At 41.4% G+C, this 20,238-nt stretch overlaps 1 protein-coding gene across 1 annotated transcript; it reads right to left on the reverse strand.

The window, feature by feature from the left end:
• Nucleotides 1-436: 436 nt before the first annotated feature.
• On the reverse strand, nt 437-20,238 carry eftud2 (elongation factor Tu GTP binding domain containing 2). The gene is made up of 28 exons (XM_084071036.1): nt 20,111-20,238; nt 19,395-19,507; nt 18,726-18,888; nt 18,133-18,211; nt 17,914-17,989; nt 17,193-17,258; nt 17,009-17,044; nt 16,567-16,657; nt 16,183-16,265; nt 15,895-16,061; nt 15,251-15,375; nt 15,036-15,099; nt 14,824-14,914; nt 14,574-14,709; nt 14,238-14,365; nt 13,679-13,872; nt 13,403-13,514; nt 13,178-13,318; nt 12,511-12,612; nt 11,180-11,262; nt 10,902-10,988; nt 9,521-9,647; nt 6,771-6,858; nt 4,536-4,654; nt 4,107-4,201; nt 3,645-3,798; nt 1,294-1,401; nt 437-1,177 (listed from the first exon to the last, which is right to left on the reverse strand). Exons 2-28 carry the CDS (start codon nt 19,494-19,496, stop codon nt 1,082-1,084), a joined length of 2,913 nt encoding a protein of 970 aa, XP_083927162.1. The 5' UTR covers nt 19,497-19,507; nt 20,111-20,238; the 3' UTR covers nt 437-1,081.

A 20,238-nucleotide genomic window follows, 5' to 3' on the forward strand; every position in this document is an offset into this window, starting at 1 on the left:
ATGATCTAATATGATCTCTGTTCATATACAGTATAGGGGTTTCCTTAAATGTAGAGTAAATTGTTTCTCATTTATGAAAGACACTTGTAGCCATGTCTGGGCAAAACAGTCACACCTCCTTTCTCTTTTTAAGTGGGCTATTGTGAGTGTGACCCCAGACTTGGCTTCCTCTGTTTGCCTCTATCCATGTCAAAGGATGTCCATCAGTCACAACCCACACAGTGTACCAAGCAGACATGCCAATCACTCACACTGACAACCAAAGCTCCAATATGGCAGAATGCCCCACCCATGTAAATAGAATTACCTTCCAGACAGTGAATGCCGTACCCACCACTCTCTGCTGTCCATCTCCACAAGCACTGTAACATCCATCACTCAACTGCATAAGGCTTCCAATGTCATTGTCCTCATAAAAAGGACTAAAACAACTTCACAGAGATTACTTTTTTTATTCTGACACCAGATGAGTGACATGTTTTGTTTAAAAAAAACAGCATTTCACATTATCATTCTACAAAAACATTGTTTATCCATTTATACATTAAAAAGATGAGACGCAACCAATGATGGGACATAGTAGGACAAAGATGAGACGCTATGTACTTCTTCAATCAAAGCTGGCAATTTTGAAAGTGTGCATTCATTCTTGGCCATTAAAGTAGACAGTTCTCAATAACGGGACTCAAGGACAGGTCAAAAACAAATTGTACTTAAACAAAGGGGGATGTATATTTGAATAAAGAATAAGTCTTCTTTTTTTTGCCACTGGTAAAGTTTTGTAATTATCATACAAAGAGGCAGAAGAGATAACAGAATATTAATTAAGTCCAAATCTGGTTCAGAATGAGGACTGTTGCAAGTACGAAACCCCGAGGGAGGAAGACCTTCCACAGCTTCTATGCTATTCTGATTCTGCCAACTCTCCACAAAATAAAAGGGATAAAATAACAGCTAAGTAAGTAATTGGGGAGACATTGCTGCTCTGGGACCAGGGGGACACTGAGACTTTTTCATTGTGGTATTAATGGGGTGTGATGAAATCTGCACCAGCGGGCGTCAAATTCAGTCCCAAGGTGTCTTACATGGGGTAGTTGAGCACCACGTCTTGTTTGGCCAGCTCCAACAACATAGGATCATCGAAGAACTTGCTGATACTCACATCTTCGCTCAGACCCTGTGGGGTGGCAAAAAAAGAGGTAGTCAGCTATGTACAAATCATCACTTTACAAACACGCAACTCAAAAAAAGTATAGCCTGGTGGCTGATGCACAGATAAGACATGAGTATCACCTTGCGCCTTCGGGTTTTGATCATGAACTCTCTAGCCAGATGGGGGGCAGGCTGTGGCTCCAGAGGCCTGATCACAATGCTCTTATCCAGGGGGTCACCGGGGACAATCTACAAGGAAAGAGGAGTCAGTTCAATGAGGAAAAAGGGGTAGACATATTTAGAAATGATCCTACTAGGGGCACGGTGGCACAGTCGGTAGCGCTGTCGCCTCACAGCTAGAAGGTCCTGGGTTCGATTTCCGCAGGGGACGCTGTGGGCGCTGGGGGCGTGTTCTCTCCTCCGCATCATCAGTGCCCATACCCTAGGTGGGGTTGGCGAAAGGGCCTCTCTGTGTGGAGTTTGCATGTTCTCCCCGTGTTCCCTAAGGTAGATACCCTCACAAAAACATGCAGTAATCCTGGTCACTATACTGCCTCCCCCTGGCCAGCCAGGGCGCCTGATGGAGGGGAACGGAACTGGTTGGAATAACGTGTTCCTTCCACGCGCTACGTCCAACAAGGGAAACTCTCCCCTGTCAGGTGACAAGAAGGTAGGCTCTCATGCATTGAAGGAGGCATGAGCTCGGCCCTGGCCTCCCTAGGTTGGCAGAGGGAAGGTAGTGCACAGGATTACATAGACAATTGGCACTGGGTGTAAAAAATAGGGTTACAAAATCGTGGGATAAAAAATTAAGAAATGATCCTACTGGCCACCAGCAATCACTTAACCAAAATAAGTCTAAATTATAAAAAAAAATTAGCAGAACAAGCTCACGTGTCGCGCTGCGATGCGTCAAGAGCATATAGTTGAGCCTTTTCTGATAATTGGATTGACGTTTTAATTTATTATTTTCGCCTAAATTGGGATGCCAGGGCTAAAGTGGTTAAGGACAGATGCTGACAATACAATATCAAATCTGATTCTCAAAATGGCCATGAGGACACTTCCCGGACTGGTTTCAATGCTTCAAATGTGTGATTCATTCGCAAGTCTGTAAGTGTTGTTACCGAACCAGGAGCATGGCCATCATCATGATGGGAAAGCAATGTAAGAAAGTACCCACACCCCTTCAGCTTGTGACTAACAATATTTATTAATACGTCACCATATGGAGATTTAACAACAACGGGCTTTTAAAATGATTACTTAAATCCATCATCTTTATGACTAGTTCACACCCTGGCCTGTCATCCCTCATTTGTCACAGATCCAGGAAGGGAGGATTGGTTAAAATGTTGGATCTCTAGCAGTGTCCCCTGAAATGCGCATAGGGTATCAGTCTGACTTCATAACCTTACAAAGGGCGAACCTCTGAGTGGCACTGGAGAACCTCAGGGAAAAATTAAATGGAGAAAAGTAAATAAATAAATGAAGTGGCTGAACTCCAACCAACAGATGGACCAGGGCTACGAAACACTTAGACAAAAACAGCAGTTTTAGGCCCGGACTGCAGGCCTAGCTGTACGGGCACTTAGGCTCTAATGTAGCCTAACAACGCATCATGGGTTCGAGTCCTGTTCCTGACGATCTTTGCTGCATATCTCTCCCCATCTCTCTCTCCCCCCGTTTCCTGTCCATCTTCACTTAGACTATCAATAAAGGCAGAAAAAGCCCCCCAAAATATCGGGGGAAAAACAGCAGTTTTTAACTTTACAGCTTGACAATGCAGTATGAAAAATGAAAAAAGAACCTCTCCTAAAGGTAGTAACAAGAGGTCTAAGATGCAGAGTTGTGGCATCATTCTACCTGAATAAAATACTCCTCAATGTCACTTTATGTACTGGCCAACTATAGTAGATGAGGTGGGGGTTTTAGGCTGGCTGACATCATATTGCTTACAACAGCAAAAATGGAGGCAAAACTCATACTGCCACAAACTCGTTTTATCCAGTGTCTGATTGCATTCTTGTCCAGTGCTTTTTTGCTCAAGAAAGACATCTAGTGGTCACAACACAATACTCTGTGCCCTGTTGCTTATCTGTAGAGTGGTTCCTCTGAGCACAACTAATTAATTTCCACATACACATAAAGAGCAGACCTGCTGAAACCTGCTGAGTTAACACACTCCTATTCAGAATCTAATGGAATTAAGCCTGAGTGGCAGGCATGAGCACTTGGTAGGTCACTCTGCTGCCGCCACCATTTTCTGCAAATGAGACAACAATAGGAGTATGATCGACACAAAGAGGACACACAGGGTGTGTGTGCGTGCATATCATTGCCGTCGGGTGGAAACCTTACATGTCCAAAACCGTTCATGTATTATTTAAAAAACATTTTAAAATAGTGAAAATAACCGATCTACAAGCTTGCAAAGCGTTGTGAGCTTGTCGTCGAGTAAAATGTCATGATCGCGACAGCCTTAATCTTACCTGCCAGTGGTGGAAGACTGACAGGGCAAAGGCCTGTCCCTGTGTGTGTGTGCGGAGGTCGGTCTCGAAGCCGAAGGAGTCGATAGCTGGGATGAAGGCCTTGATGGTGTACAGAGGAGAACCTGGGATGGGCGCATCCTGGGTCACATGACCTCTGTTACACAACAGAGAAATACATATCCAAGTCAGGACTATAAAGACATCAGGTTTAACTTGAACATTAAGCCCGAGTTGTACTTAAGCCTTAGCTATTCTTGCCTTAGTTATAACTTAGCCGATCTACAAGCTCAACATGTTGGGAGCTTGTCTGCTATTGTCAGTGTGTGACAGTGGCACGCAACCAAGTATAAATCAGGCTTTACATTGTGTTGAGTGAAGCAAAGAGGCAGGTAATCTCAGTTCATAAAGAGGTTTGTTTGAGGTGGCACGTCAAATTAAGAAAATAAAGGACCCTGGGCAAACCTTCTTCGGGCCAGCACTGTGTAGACAGCTGACACACAATCAGCGGGAGCCTGCACCTCCACAAAGTAATAAGGCTCCATTAGTCTCGGAGTCGCCTGAAACACAAAAGGGGCACACATTAGCGAGAGTGGACCGAACCTAGCGCAACGGCGTAGATACACCACATCAACTTAAAGCAAAGATTTTATACAGCGGCAGGTGTGGATTGTGCAAAGTGAGAGAAGGAAAGGAGCCAAAAATCACTGCAATTTATATAAAGGCACGTCTCTGCTGCCAGTATCCAGTACTGTAATCAAGGTAATGGGACATTAGAGAAAGTAGTGATGAAAGGGGGAGTCAGAGAACGGGGGAGAGAGAGAGAGAGAGAGAGAGAGAGAGGCAAGATGAGGAGAGATGGAGAAGAATTAGAGCTATGGGGAATGACCTCACCATGAGGAAAGCAGAGTACACCACTCTCCTGGCTGTAGGGATGACTTGACCTCCCCCTCGGTGGAGGGGCTCCTGAGCAATGACAGCATCCAGGATCTTAAACTTGACATTCCTGATGGCTAAGGACAGCATGAAGGGTTAGAGCTGTGTGGTATTGAAAGGAAACCCTCCCAACACACAAAATAACCTTGTATTCTTATACCACACAATCATGCACACACCTCGGGCTGTCACGATTACAAATTGATTTCTGCTTTTTTTCATATTTGAAAACGTGTGAACATTTTTCAACATGGAAACCATTATGACAATTATGCAAAGATAATTGCGATCATCTCAAATAATTGCGCTTAGACGATTCTGTAATCATTGTGACAGGCCTACACACACCACTACTCAGGGGTTAAAGCAAAAAAGAATCCCAAGACTGAAAATTATTTTCAGACCATGTCCCAATATGTGATTTTTGATTTTTAAACATGGCACATGGAATCCTCAAGACTGAAATCAGTCCCCAGGACTGAGAACTTTAATCCCTGCCACTACTAGTTTTTATTATTTTCAAATATCGATGGAACTATCCGTTATATTGTATTGTCCCTGTTATTGTATTGTATTTTGTTATGCGTTTATAAAGCCCTGCCCAGGGACTACAGATGCTTTTAGATAACTCTGATGCGATTTTTCTTATTTGTGCATGGTTTCCAGCTAAACAAACAGTGAAACAAAAATGAAATATTGTCACTGTGATATAAAATGGCATAAGGAACTTTCTTTCCACCAGCAGAACAGATTTGACAGGCTCCCCACTCTTTTAAATGAATAAAAATAAAATGTCCTGGAAGTTTAATTTCCACTCCATTTCCGGGACATTTTATACAGTTTACAGTTAAGGCATTTAGCAGACGCTCTTAATCCAGAGCGACTTACAAGGACATAAGATAATACATCATAATACATCAAATGCATAGAAATAGTGATTTAATAATAAAGTGAATGTATGTGATTATAGTGGATTTAATGCTAATATCATACCAAATTGGAAATTGGGGTAGAAGCAGCATCCAATACACAATAATAGTTGGCCTCTAGATTGAGGGCAGTAAAATGTTGCACTTGGCTAATAACTACACCCAATGGAAATGGTCTCATATTTCTCTCTCACAGCCCATGCCACAGTTGGCTCTATCTCTCAAACACTGTCCAACAGGTACATGTCATTCTGTTAGTTAAGGAGTAGTTAACCCAAACAATTACCTATTTTCAGTCAATTACTCAATTGAATTCAAGGAGTTTTTTTTTTTTTATCGCATTCCTGAGGCAATAATTCGATGACCAGGTCATCGGTCAGTAGGAGTCTCCGCCGGTCATCAAATTATTGGCTTAGGAATGAGACAAAAACAAAAAAAATCTCCATGAATTCAAGGCTTCATGGGGTGTGTAATTGGTAGAAAATAAGTCATCATGGGGTAAACTATTCATTTAATTACAATTATACACTGTCCGCAACTCAAATTCACTTTGAGCTAATTGTGTAAAACCATAACTGACCAGCTTGTAAATCTGACAAGTTGAAGACTTGACGAGGAAAAATGTTACAGAAGATACAGAAAAGTATGTCAATAGCGAAAAAATCAGACTGTGTACACAGTCATTATAATCAGGTATTACAGGTACGAAATGGTGGCTGTGTTCAACACAGCAAACGATTTGTGTCATTTAAATACATACATGCAGCTACTGGCTAAATGACAATGTTTTTTTTAACGTAGCTTTTATTTAGTGGCCAGCCTGTCCCTGACCAATTCTCTCTTATAATTACGAAAACCTAACCTGCACTCCTGCAGTCATCACTTTTGTTATACACATTAAATATTTTCTAGGACAACTACTTATTTATGACTGGAAAACATTATTTAAAAATAAATACATTACAGGACATGTGGGAACCTCGTTTGAAGGTTGGCAATTATACCCCTAGATTTTGCTTCTACAGTCAGAGATTTATTTCCCCCTCACATGAAACTTAATTTGTAGATCAGCATTCATCACAGCACAGAAAATATATTCCCGTGTATTAAAAACTGCAGCTGCTGTGTACGAGCTAGCATCGCCATTTTTTCCACATATTTCATTGTCCATGTCTGACATCGTTTGTGTGAGTAACTTTGCATGAATGCAAGTTTACTTTTTGAGTGTGCGTCTTATTTAGGAGTGGAAGATGTGAAAACTTACGCTCATCACACAGAGGCCCTTCTCTTGTTCCCCATTGGAAGCCCTGAACGATGCTGTCTTTGACTGAGCCCAGCAGTGCTTTGTCCACCTACAGAGGATAAACATACACAGAGGATTTATAGAACCGTGGTTTCAGCTGCCGAATGGCAGAGACATGACACTGCATGATTTGCATACTTCGTGATTGACGTTTGGAGGATTCCCCTAGTATCCCCATATTTAACATTACAATGCTGTGAATTGTGGGTAATTTACTTAGGCAATAGGTAAAGTCTGCATCGATGCAGACTTGTGTAAAGGGTTCATAAATGGCTCTGCCAGAACCCTCACAGACTTAACACTTTCACAAAGACATGCGAGTCCATAAGGGGGGACATTGAAACTGGGCCTATGTATGGTATTTAAATGTTGTGTTGACACAGGAGATCTTGCAGTATGACGTCTCTCGCATCCATCTATCTACCACTGTTAACAGTGAAATGTAGCCAGTAAATCAGACAGAGGGCCAGTGAGAAACAAGTGTTGTGAGCTTGTAGATTGCCTATTTCCGGTGAAGATATCTAGCGTAGAGGGAAAAATAAAAAATGAAGGGCGCCTAGCACGGCAGGAATTTCACGGCGGCCACGACGTGCCTTCACGGCCACAGTGGCCGTGGTGCCCCAGCTGCGCCCAGCAACTGATTTCACAGTTTTTTTTTTAAGACACCAGTCCCTTTGGTTGAGCTGCGCAGCTACAACATGCACAGTGGTAGGTAGGTTTGATTTTGAGCCTCCTATGAACCTTCGGAATCCCGCAACACCGTGTAATAGACACAAAAGCATTACCGGGCCAAACAGGAGATAAATCTAACGCAGCCTGAACTAATCAATGGTAGGTTTGATTTCTAGCCTGAGAGAGAGAGAGAGAGAGAGAGAGGATTCTGTAGTCCTACAGACCGATGTGCCCCGATGTTTTTTTCAACAGCAAAATATAGATGAATACATCGAATAAAATACAGCAAAATCCCCAAATTATGAGTCTTAATATAAAGCAAGCAACAGAATAACTGCAAACAAATTAAAAGTTTAGGCTATCAAATATCATACAAAAGAGTGACCTCACCGCTCTGATGGACAAGAAATAAATCCTTTTGCAAACCACATCCATGATATGTTCGTTTGTCAACAATGTTCTAATTGGGAAGTTTATTTCAGCAGAATGTGACAGTTTTAGTCAGTTTTTGGTGCGCAACACAGCCCTCGTTTAAGAGAATTGCTTTCACCTGCTGCTGCAGTGTGCGGAGCTTGTGCCCAACAGGGCATATCTCCGCCAAGCCAGGGTGACCTACCCAGGGCCATGAAATTCATATGCAGGCATAGTAGCCAATAATTAGAATGAAATCTGCAAAAACGGACTAATATACTGATACAGAACCATATATTGGCTATATATTATGGATGTCGGGTGGAAATCTTGTATGTTCCTTTTTTATTATTATTTAAAAACTATTTAAAATCATGAAAATAGCCAATCTACAAGCTGTAATTATTAATAATTAAGAAATACTATATTTTAAAGGGAGACAAAATCAACTAAAGTCATTATTAGTGCAAGTTCAATCACATTTCATTTGAATGAAAATAACTTGTGGGGAAAATACATAAAATCTCTAGAGGTCTTCAACAGGGGGTCCGCGAAGGTACTGCAGGGGGTCCGCGAAATTGTTGTTTGATTTAAAAAAAAAAATGTTTAAAAACTTTTTTTTCTTTTTTTTTTAAAAATGTAAATTTGTCTTTAAAAATAACATGACATATTTTAATAGCTTAGTAATGAATGCACAATAACATGGTATGTTTATACATATTTTGTAGAGAAAGATCAGTGGTGTCAGTTCAGCAAAAGCTAAGGTATGGCAAGGTTAGGGTTGCCAACTCCCAGAGATTAAAATAAGGGACATCTATCCTTTTTTTACGGGGTCAACCCCCCCAAAACCCCTGAAATGCATAGAAACTATGCATTATACCTATAACACAATGCAAACACAATGGTCTTACACCTGCATTAGGCTACTATTTATGATTCTTTTTCTCTTTTATTTTCTGGAGCCATACCCAATTGACGGCCCTGAGAAAGGTCCTTTAGCACACCTACTGGGTCAACCTGTGCGTAGGAGCAGGCAATTTTGTCATATTTATTCATATAAAAACACAATTTTATACATAAATATATGATATATATAGTAGCCTACCCCCTACCATACGAGGTAGGGGGTCCCTGCTCCATCACCCCATCAGTTTGGGGGTCCCTGGCCTGAAAAGGTTGAACACCCCTAATTATTCTGTGAATCTAATGTGATTAATGTGACCCCTACTTCAGTCAGTGAAGTCCAGGGCTGAATGTGACATATTGAGACCTATATAACTAAATATTGGTCATTTGCCAACACATTATTTTGTGAAATAAATGGGTTATATTTCACAGATAGTTATACAATTCTTATAATATATAAAAATACAATCATCCTTAACCTTCAAGTTAAATGCATTATTTCCGGGGACTTAAACACTTTTTTTTGGATGGCCTTCCTGCCCTGGCATTTGGCCTTTGTGCCCTCCAAAAAATTACAACACCAAAGGCCAAGTGGCCTTGCCCCTAAAATGACGAAATTCCAGGCCTGGCGCCTAGTACAGACCCTTGGGGGAGTCCGGTAAACCAAGTATATAGGGTTTAAGCGGTTAACACTAGTCCACCAAGCCCATCCATCGTCTCACCTCAGAAGGCAGGGTGTCGTCGACAAGGATGTTCGGCCCAGTGGTGTCTGGTCCAAAGGCCCAGATTGACCTAGCGGCCAGCAGATCCCAGTCATACTTGGTCTGGAAAAACTCTCCCAGCTTCTTCCTGCCATGAGGGGGGGAAAAACAGAAGAGCGTGACTGGTTGCATAATGAGGTTAGAACGTTGTGGGAGATGGAACATTGGGGAGTTTTACTAATAGGAGGGCAAAGGGGTTAATGGGAAAAGAAGGAAAGAGCAAGTTTAATGATGTGTTAAGGTTGTTGTCAGTGGTTCTGGCTGGCACCTCCACACCATGTTGGCAAGGCCAGGTCCAGATGGCATCACAGATGAGTTGGACAGAGGGGGAAGGCCACTGTCCTGGAGACATACCCATTCACACGCACACTCCTACCCGAAATAGGGCATTTTAAAGGCCAGTTCAAAGACCTATTAATTGCATGATTTAATACCACCCCACAATAGTTTAGTATTTATGTACTGAACACAATGTACACAATAGTCAATTATTTACAGGATCAAAATGATTGTTTGCATTAAGACTATAATATCTCAAAGATATTAGAAATCAATTGTCAGTTTTGTGAAGTGCATTTGTTTCTAATTTTATATTTCGTACATTCAGACGGTCTCTGTTGCAAGGAATGTCCAAGGAGTGTTAACTGTCAATTTTTACAATGACAAACATTGGTATGCAAACAATACTTGAGTTTTAAATTGCAGTATCTTATGAATCCTGCCTCTTGAAATGTTCCTGCTTAGAACCCGGGGAGCAGTTGAGGTGGGCTAGGGGGCGAACCAGCAAACTTCCGATTACCAAAGGACGGCCGCTCTACCCACCCCGCTACAGCTGCCCCCAGTAGAACCTGACAAATAAAAAAAAGATTTTGTTTTGTTTATCCTTTTATCTCAAATGTCTGACTGTACGTACCTCGTGTGTGATCATTTCTGTCTAATAAAGTATTCAATCAATCAAACAAACTCTCAGGTGTGTGAATTGAATCGCCCGTAGTGCAAAATAATGTAACATTAGTTTCAAAAGATATAAGACACAGCCCTCTATGCTCTCGGAAAAAAAAAAGAAATCCAGCGGTAGTCATATTTCAATGCCGTCACACCGCTAAGTATAATATAAGTTTTCGTCTCACACAAGTGTTTAGGCACACCCCCGAGTCTGAATTGGTCAGCAGCACCAAGACTAAATGTTTAAAATAACAACTTAATTAACATAAGTTCACTGTTCCTACACTTAAAATATCAAATGAGTGTGAACCAATAGTCATAGTGCACCCCCCCCCCCCCCCCCGCCCGCCCTCCAGTAAAACCTAGACTTTTGTTTCCCTGCATTATTGGAACCTACCTGTTCCATGTTATCTGCACCACTTCATTCTCTATGTCCTCTGCAAGACCTTTCTCCAAGGGCTCTGCAATCATTGTAATCTTATTCCTGTCAATCAGATGAAAGGCATGTCAATTACTGTAGGATGCGGAGAGACGACACCAGAGGGAAGCAATGACTGTGACAAATACAAGTCTCTCAAGTCTCATCTGAAAAGTGACATTCTGTCTCCAAAGGAGACCAACACTGTAGTAAATGACTGTTGAACTGCGACTGTTTTACTAATGCTTGACCCTCACTTCTTGTTAGGCGTTTCAGCAAAGCACTTCAGTGACGACGTTTCCACTACCGTCTCACAGAAAGTCACAACAGGGTCGGCAACCTGCGGAGGCAAAGATTGACATTAAAATTTACCTGACAAATATATTCCAATAATTTAACCTGAAAAAGTTTGATTGGCGATACGTAATGCGCTTACAGGTATGTACAAAATAATGTATGTGTAACATACTGTACTAAATCCACCAATGTAATACAGATACATGCAAGAGTATCAGCTGACGATCACTTTACTAAAATCTTCATAACACTAATGCCAAGCGCTTGAATTTTCCAGAACCAATTCTGGAACATTTATGATGGTACATTGAGATGCAGAGCAGGTGAGTAGACCTGCCCAGTGGCGTCGTTAGGGGTGGGCTTCGGTGGCTATAGCCACCAATGTTTTGTCCAAAGCCACCAATAAAAAAAAATTAAAAATTAAAAAATTAAAAGTTTTTTTTGTTTTTTTTTTAAATTATATATCTATCACCCTAACCTAACCCTACCCCTAACCCCTAACTCCGCGCGCCCTCACGCGGAGGAGGGGCACATGCACGCGCGCGCAGCGCGCGTGCATGTGCCCGTTGCCTGCGGGGCTAAGCCCCCGACCTAGTAGAGACCTAGCGACGCGTCTGGACCTGCCACAATTATTATGTAATCGCCTAATCGTCATAATCATTTGCACGTTGAAAAATGTTCATATGTTTTCAAACATAGAAACATGGAAATAGCCGATCTACAAGCTCAAGCATTTTGAGCTTGTAGATCGGCTATTTCTATAAAGTATAACGTTATTCAATTATGCAAGTAATTTGTCATATCTGCCCTTATGAAGCCTAAAAGCCAAACAGAAACTAATTTTATTCATAATGTTCCAATGTTCTACGACAGAAACGCAATTTCTTTAGCGAAAATGAATCGTCAAAGTAAAATTTCATAACTGTGACAGCCCTATAGGTGAGCTTCCTGTTATTGCCTTCTTGGCTGTGGGTGCTCAGCTACAGTCACACACAAAAACACCAGATGAGTGGAATTAGTGGCACTCAAAGATTATAATGGTTGTGCTACATTTATTGTGTGCTAGTAGCAAAATAAAATAAAATGTGAATCTGAGCTATAAGTCTTGCATTTTTATAATCTTTTGGAGTATTTCCAGTCATGTGGTGTGCGTTTTTGATGGTACACTTTGTGCCTGCATGTATACTACTACTACTTATTACTTTTCCATTAGTTAACATTAAAAGACCTAAAGTACTACCAAAAGGACAGATCTATGGAATGTAAGTCACATTGAGGTTAGAAAACAGACCTTGATGTCGATCTCAGAGTACATCTTACGTAGGTCATGCATGACACAGTCCAGGTACAGTTCTCCTGTACCCAAGATCACGTGTTCTCCCGATTCCTCCACCTGAAAGAAAGACACACAAAATAACCCTACCGTTAGATTTCAATTATGTTCATATCTTTCACAGTCATTACAACATTACGGAACTTACTTGAATAATTGAGTCAACGATGGCTGTCGGGTTAAAAAGTCACAGACGTTTGAATTAATATTTTATCCAGGGACTATTTGGCTTTTCAAGTCAATCTGCACTTAAAAAATATTTTGAAAAAACATAACCAATGTAGTACAAATTTCTCGCTCGTTTTCTCCCAATTTAGTCGTTATGCCAATTAACCTTCGCATTTCTGTGTTGACACTGCTGTTGAATCCCACTGACTCATCTGCCAGTGAGGAGCCCCAACTGGGAGGACGTAGCACCTCCGTCCTACTCCTCCTGTTCAGCCCGGATTCCCTCCGCCGAATACGGCCAATTGTGTCTTCATAAAAGCTCAGTCAAGCGGGATGCACCGCAGTGGATTCAAACCCCTAGACTCCGCAGCGGAGGACAGGTACTTTAGCCCTGTGCCACCCGAGTGCCTCATCAAATCCCTCCCAGGCTAAAAAAACACAGCGGGTCCGTCTTTACCTTGGTGGTGAGAGAAGGGTAGCTCTTGTTGACCTTTCTCAGACCGTCCAACATCTTGGGTAATTCTGATGGGTTGACAGGCTCCACGGCAATCTTGATGACCGACGCCGTGTTGAACTTGAGAGGCCTGAAGATCTGGGCCTATAACAAAAAAAAATGTTTGACACACTGAGACATCGCTCTGGTGGGATGGGGTGAAGGCATGTTAAAAGAACTTTGTCTTACATCTTCATTCCCTCTGGGTTCTGTGATGGTGGCTGTCTTTACAATGGGCTGGTCACAGCCCTCAATGAGAACCCAGTTACCAGCAGGCACTCTGTTTACTTCAATTTGGTATCTGAAGAGTGAATAAAGAACAAATAGATAAACAAGCTAGATATAGTGTTATATCCACCATGGTGTATCTCAAATAAAGCACAGAAAGAGCACGGAAAAACAAGCATTACTTGGCCATTGCTAACATCAACTTTAAAGATGCACCACTTGCTGGATGTACTGTACCTGGCCACAGAGATCCAGAGGCGTCCCAAATTGCAAACCTGGGAATCCTCCTCATCTTCCAGGGTGTAGTTCTCTCCCAGCACCTTGACAGGTTGACCTGCCTGGATGGTCCCACTCAGAACCCGGCCAAAGGCATGAAACTGGACCCCATCCTCCGTGCTATACATCTTAGTGGTGTGACACATCAGAGGGCCCTGGTGGGGAGGTGGTGACACACATGAGGAGCAGAGCAGGAAAAAGGCAATGATGGGAGGAAGACAGGAAGAAAAACAAAAACATTAGGTACAGGAAGATTAACTCACTGGAAATCTGTGACCATCATGATTGACAGAGGAATGAAATGGTGCTCGGTCGTTTATAGTCTCGTATTGGCCTTTTCAGCTGTTCGTTCATTAAAGACAATTAAAATCGCCTGCTGGCTTAAATTTGCAAGAGCAGTCAGGATTAAGCTATTGATTTCCACTAGGGAACTGATTCTACCCATTAGCATCTAACTGGTGTATCAGCCTCCTTCCAGCATATAAACCGGAGGCTCTTGTTCCCACTCCATCACACTCACATCAGGGTCACATTCTGCCATGGCCTCCCCCAGGTCTGAATCCAAGCCTCCTGCGTAGCTGTGCTCTATCTTGTTCTTGGCACCCTCTTGAGGAGAAGGAATGTGCTGAATACACATGTCCACGAAGCCTGCAGGGCAGAGTTTCAAGCTCTGGTTCACATTTGGTTCACGTTTTGTCACATTTACAAAACCACAAGATTAAAGGTTGAAATCTTGGATATGTTGAATACGTCATTATCATTGTATGGTAGAGGTGCGATGCTTCAGGGAGTATAAGCAGAGGGAATATGACAGGCAGATCAAGGTAAAGATCAATGTTAATTGATGAGACATTACCGGTGAACTCTCCAAAGAAGCGGTTACAAACGAGCCTCAGCAGGGGTCTAATATTGAGCTTCAGTTCCTCTTTGGTTAGGTGAATGCCCAGTTCATCCAGAACCCTGGGGAGAGATGTGTCCACATCGCCAACCACCTGCACGCAAAACAGACAATGGAAAGTTGAGTCATTGAGGTCAAGGAGATTGTAACCTACTTTATTTCTATGCCACCTGGGTGTATTAGCATGCATGCAATGATATAATGCAACCTGGGATAGGATCTTGTAGAGGGGTTCCAGAACAAATTCCACAAAGCTGCGCTGGGAGTTACTGTTCGGGGCTTTCTTAGTGAACTTGCGCCTAAACAGGGATGTAGAAAGCAATGAGGAAAGAAAAGGTGGATTGGTGAAGAGACGATGACTTTAATGTCAGGCAGTCATATCAGATTATTTTGTTGGTAAACTCCGAAGCAGCAACTCACGTCTTGGGGTTAAAGTAAATGTCTCCCCAGAGTCTCTTGGCAAACTCGTTGTAGATTATGTCACCTTTAAAACCAGAGACAGGTATTTTAGACCATACACATTTTCATAAGTTAGAACTGCTGCAAATATCCGTAACACTAAGTTCCTAATGCAGAAGATGGTGCACCAAGTGTTTATGCGAGTTTGTATGTGTAGATAAAATTAGTTCCCTCACCATAGGTGTCAGAGTAAATCTTTGCGAAGGAGCCCAGAGTGAAGCAAATACTGTACTGGGAGCTGGCGAAGCAAACATTCCCCAGGAGAGGCGACACCACCAAGTTCTCATCTGTAGAGTAAGTACTGAGAGGAAACCAAATCTGAATCACAATTTTTCAAGTGGCAGAGTGGGTTTGCACAAGGACCTGGATATGATGGTTACTCACTTGTCTTAGACATAACACAATACAAACAATACAATAAAAAGGTACAGTATTAAAGAACAGTCTTATTAGGTGCACTGAAAGTGGCTATAAATCAATTTAAAGAAATATACAGGTTACGGTGTATTGCAATTTATACTGTGCAGTGGAGGCATGCCGTTTATATATAGAGATACTCAAATATGATTACAGTACATGCCATTCAAAAATATGGTACAAAGATAACTCAAATAGTTGACCGTTAACATATACAAAAAATATATTTCAAGGTGCTGGCCTGAACCCAAGTAATTCAGTTCAAAGCAATTCAAATGCTAATAAACATTTTTTGTTTATTTAATAATGTTTCGACCACAAAGGCTTCCTTCAGCATCTGAACAAGTTTGCAGGTGCCATTAATTTGTAACTTGGCTTTTACGCAGGGGTTTGCAGTCATTACCTGAGCAAGCCATTGACCTCATCCACAATGTGGCGTAGTTTATAATATGCATCTGTGGGAGGCAGTTTTAGTTCCACAATGAGCCGGTCGACCTTGTTGATGCAGATGGTGATGGCCAACCGCTCCTGAACCGCATGTTTGATCAACCGTTCTGTGTTCAGCATCACCTTGACAAGACACATACACACATGGGTTATGTGCGAATGAAGTTATGGCAAAACAGCACTTAGAGTAGGTGGAAAGACGGACATGAGACGGAAGTGAGAAAGGTGGAAAAACAAGACTCACCCCTTCTGCTGCGTCAATGAAGAGAACGATGCCATCTGAGATTCGGATTCCAGACGTGACCTCATCTGAAAAGTTCACATGGCCTGCAAATGCAAGTTTAAAATGAGAAACACACATAGAACAGCTTTGCTCCGAATATTTAACTGTCAGGTGTACATTGAAACGTTTAATCAGGTGAACTGATTTGTGACCCACCCCCCATATTAACCTGTGGATCACAGCACATAACCAAAGTGACATGTTACAGGGTAGAAGTAGGTTACTCTTAACACCAAGACACAACAAATGCAAGTGACACATTACATCAGCTTTCTTGATTCTAAACCAAAGGCCAGCCACAAACATTCACAAAATGCAACTAAAGCTCAGACCAGCATACAGCACCTGGTGTATCCATGATGTTGAACAGGTAAGATTTCCCTCTGGAGTCAGGCAGCACCATTGTAACAGGGGTACTTTTGATACCAACCCCCCTCTATGGAAAGACATAATGTAAGAATCAATATAATGGTTCTCTCTGTCTTTTAAGAATCGAATCCTCCAGGAGAACAGCATTAAAGCTGTTTCAAGCGTCGCATATCTATTGCATATCTATGCAGTGGACCGAAATGGAAATAAGCTCTCAAACTTTGCGTTTTTTTTTTGACAGATATAATATGTACGAATATATTTTGTATGTATATGCATTTGTCAATAAAGATGTCAACCAATCAAACAACAGAAGTCCTTTTCCATCACTAGAAATGACTTGGTTTACAGGGGTGTGCTGGGAGTCAGGGGACTATACAATTGCTTCACACTAATTATCAGTGGGAAAGCTACTAACCTCTTGTTCTGTGAAGAGGATATCGGTATACCGGAGCTGAGAAATTAGACAAAATCAGTCAAACAACAAGTAGAATGTAGGATTAAAAAAAGGGTTGAAGATGCTTAAACTGTCAGGGAGACAGGAAATCAATGTGAAATAGACTGAAGCAGGGGATAGAGATGTGTTAAAAGCCAGTACTCACATCCACATCATCTCTCTTCCGAATTTCTGGGTGGGTTTGCTCAATCAGGCAGTCCACGAAACATGTCTGAATGGGAGAAATACATTGATTAGATCATCAGTATATCATATTTTTTATATATATATATATATATATATATATATATATATATATATATATATATATATATATATATTCTATAATAGGCGAAAGTAAGATTGTAATCCTTTATTAAAATTGCCTAGAGGGTGTATCGACTGTGGACGCCACAAAACATGGGTCAGGGGTCTGCCATGACAATAGTTACACCCAAAAAATCTAAATTGCACACATATGGGGCACTAAAGTAGAGTTACAGCAGTGGTTAACACTTCAAATGGCCATAACTCAGTAACCATTGCTCTGATCAGCGCAACATAGGACTGGATTTTAAGACCTGAAAATCTAGTAATTAATAAATACGCAAATTTCAAATTTAGAATCTGCAATTTATGTTTATCCCAGCACGTTTTTTCATGTGTGTGTGTGTGTCAGTAAAATTATACAGTTAGGAAATTGACACTTATGGGTCTGTAACTCAAGAATCTAAAAATGGAACCAAACAGACCCATAAGGGTTTAACTCTGAGAATTAAATGAACACTGAGGATTTGATATAAAAATCATATCAAATGGGGGTCTGTGGCCTAATGTTATCAAACTGTCCTTAAAATTAAAAAGGTTGAGAATCACTGGGATCTAACCTTCCCATGGTGGAGGTGGCCACAGAGAGTGACGTTACGTATGAGCTCTGGACTGTCCATCAGATCTGCAAGGAATCTAAAAGAGGCAGCCGAAGAAGAGAAGGAAGCAGCTATTTTAAACATACTATGAACAGATAATCATGCAAATTATAAGCAAAGCAAAAAAATACTGACTGACATTCTGCATAATCTCATGTGTGGGCATATTGTATTACTTACTCCATTTCATAAACAGTGGCAGGGAGCTCCTGTTCCATCAAGGTGAACTGCTTATTCTTCACAGGTTTGATAATGGGCTCTGACAAAACAAAACAAATAAACTTGTCAGCATCTACACTACAGTACAATACCTCTTTGTCAGTCAACATGATGGGCAATTAAATTCAGGGCTAACCAATAAAACTAACTGGAAACTAACTATTATTATTCATCAAATAGCTGTATTATTAACCCATTAAAACCAAGAAAGCATCTGTACCATTTTCGATTTTATTTTATAATTTGTCTATTCAAAAATAGCAGATACACAAGCTCAAGCTTCGTGCCGCGCTATGACCTTGTAGATCTGCCATTTTTGAAAAATGTGAAAATGTGTGCACATCAAAATATTTTGCGATGGGGGTTGGCGGCCAAATACATATTAGGTGTTTATCAGGTGTTTTAGAACACCTGACTCCGGATAAGCGGTTGAAGATGGATGGATGGGATTTAGAAGACACTTGAAGAATCAGCCTCATGTGTTAATCTGAATGAAGGTGTTGTTACCTCCATGTTATGTGCTTCACTAGCTAGGCGTGGTTTTTGTGGTTCACCTGTGAGGGGTTGGGTATCTTCCTCTTGAACGATTGTTTCCACCTCCGGCCCATAAACCTCTTCTGCTGTGGGGTAATATTTCTTGTCCTCGTGTAGGACCACCTCCATGCCTGGGACATCATCATCAGCATCGGCAGGTTCGTCGTCATCATCATCATCAGCCTCCACACAGAGAATGACACAAATGTCAGAAGTGTAACGATTATGTACATAAACTACAGATAACTATATAACCGTAATAACGATGTACAGCAGGGATCTTCAACAGGGGGTCCACAGAGTTCCTACGGGGGGTCCGCCAAATCTTTGTGTTTTGTTGAACATTAGCCGAAAATAGCAGATCTACAAGCTCACAACGCCTTGCAACGCGAGGCGTTGTGAGCTTGTAGATCTGCTATTTTCATAGAGTTGGTGTAGACGGAAAAAAGCAGCCCAAGTACAGAGCCAACAGGTCAAGTTGACTAAATATTGAGGGTTTAAAAGGTTAACTGTATGAAAATACACGTTGAATCCCACATATTAATTGAAAGGATAATGTACCGGTATGTGCTAATCTGCAACACAATTTTATATAATATGTAGTGGGGGTCCCTGCTTCATCTCTCTCTCAGCTAAGGGGTCCTTGGCCTGAAAAACATTGAAGACCCTGAACAGTATTTGAAGCATACCTCGTCAACATCTCTGTCTTCAGCCTCAAGATCATCGTCATCATCAGAGTCCAACTCTGGACCAATGTAGTTTCCAAACTCATCATACAGATCAGTCTCCATCTTGTAGAGAGCTAAGAGAATAATGGGTTTAAGTCGCATCATGGTTTATTATTGTGGGAATTATTGTTGGGGGAAACTGTAATAAGTCTTATGAACGAAACACACACACACAGCCTTAGATCAAGACTCGTAATTGTATTTTATTGATTTTGACATTTTTTAATCTACGAGAGTCTTAGTGACCCTACCTATACCCAACAGCTATTGATTGAATACTTTATTAGACAGAAATGTAAACAGCACGAGGTACAGTCAGACATTTGGGATAAAAGGATAACACAACATAAAGTCCAGGGGACTTGTTTCCATTGTGGTCCATAGCTATGCTATGCTACAAGCTATGTAAGTCTTATAACATTGTAAGAGATTTGCGCAGAAAACACTTAGTTTTACAGTTTTCCGGCGATTGCAGTTCAAAGGGACCAGTTCAAGGCCAACATGTGTTGCGTGAACTCTATCGAAGTATAAAACAAATACATTGGTTCCTCAAGCTGCTTCTCAAATGAATGAGCCTTGAGCCTTTCTTCACGGCGACGTTGAGGTTGCGTTGTACAACATGAACATTGCAGATGAAAATATTTGATCACAAGACAAAATATGAAAAATACACTCACCTGTACTTTTGCTAAACTAGTTAGCCAAATGTGGATTCAAATCGCAATGGAAGTTAGTTCGATATGTATTTAAATAACACTAAACAATCTCCCCGCCATGCGTGTGAACAACACTTCCGGTGTTTTCT

Source organism: Gymnoscopelus microlampas, assembly GCF_963454915.1.
Source record: "Gymnoscopelus microlampas genome assembly, chromosome: 11".
NCBI classification, from domain to species: domain Eukaryota; kingdom Metazoa; phylum Chordata; class Actinopteri; order Myctophiformes; family Myctophidae; genus Gymnoscopelus; species Gymnoscopelus microlampas.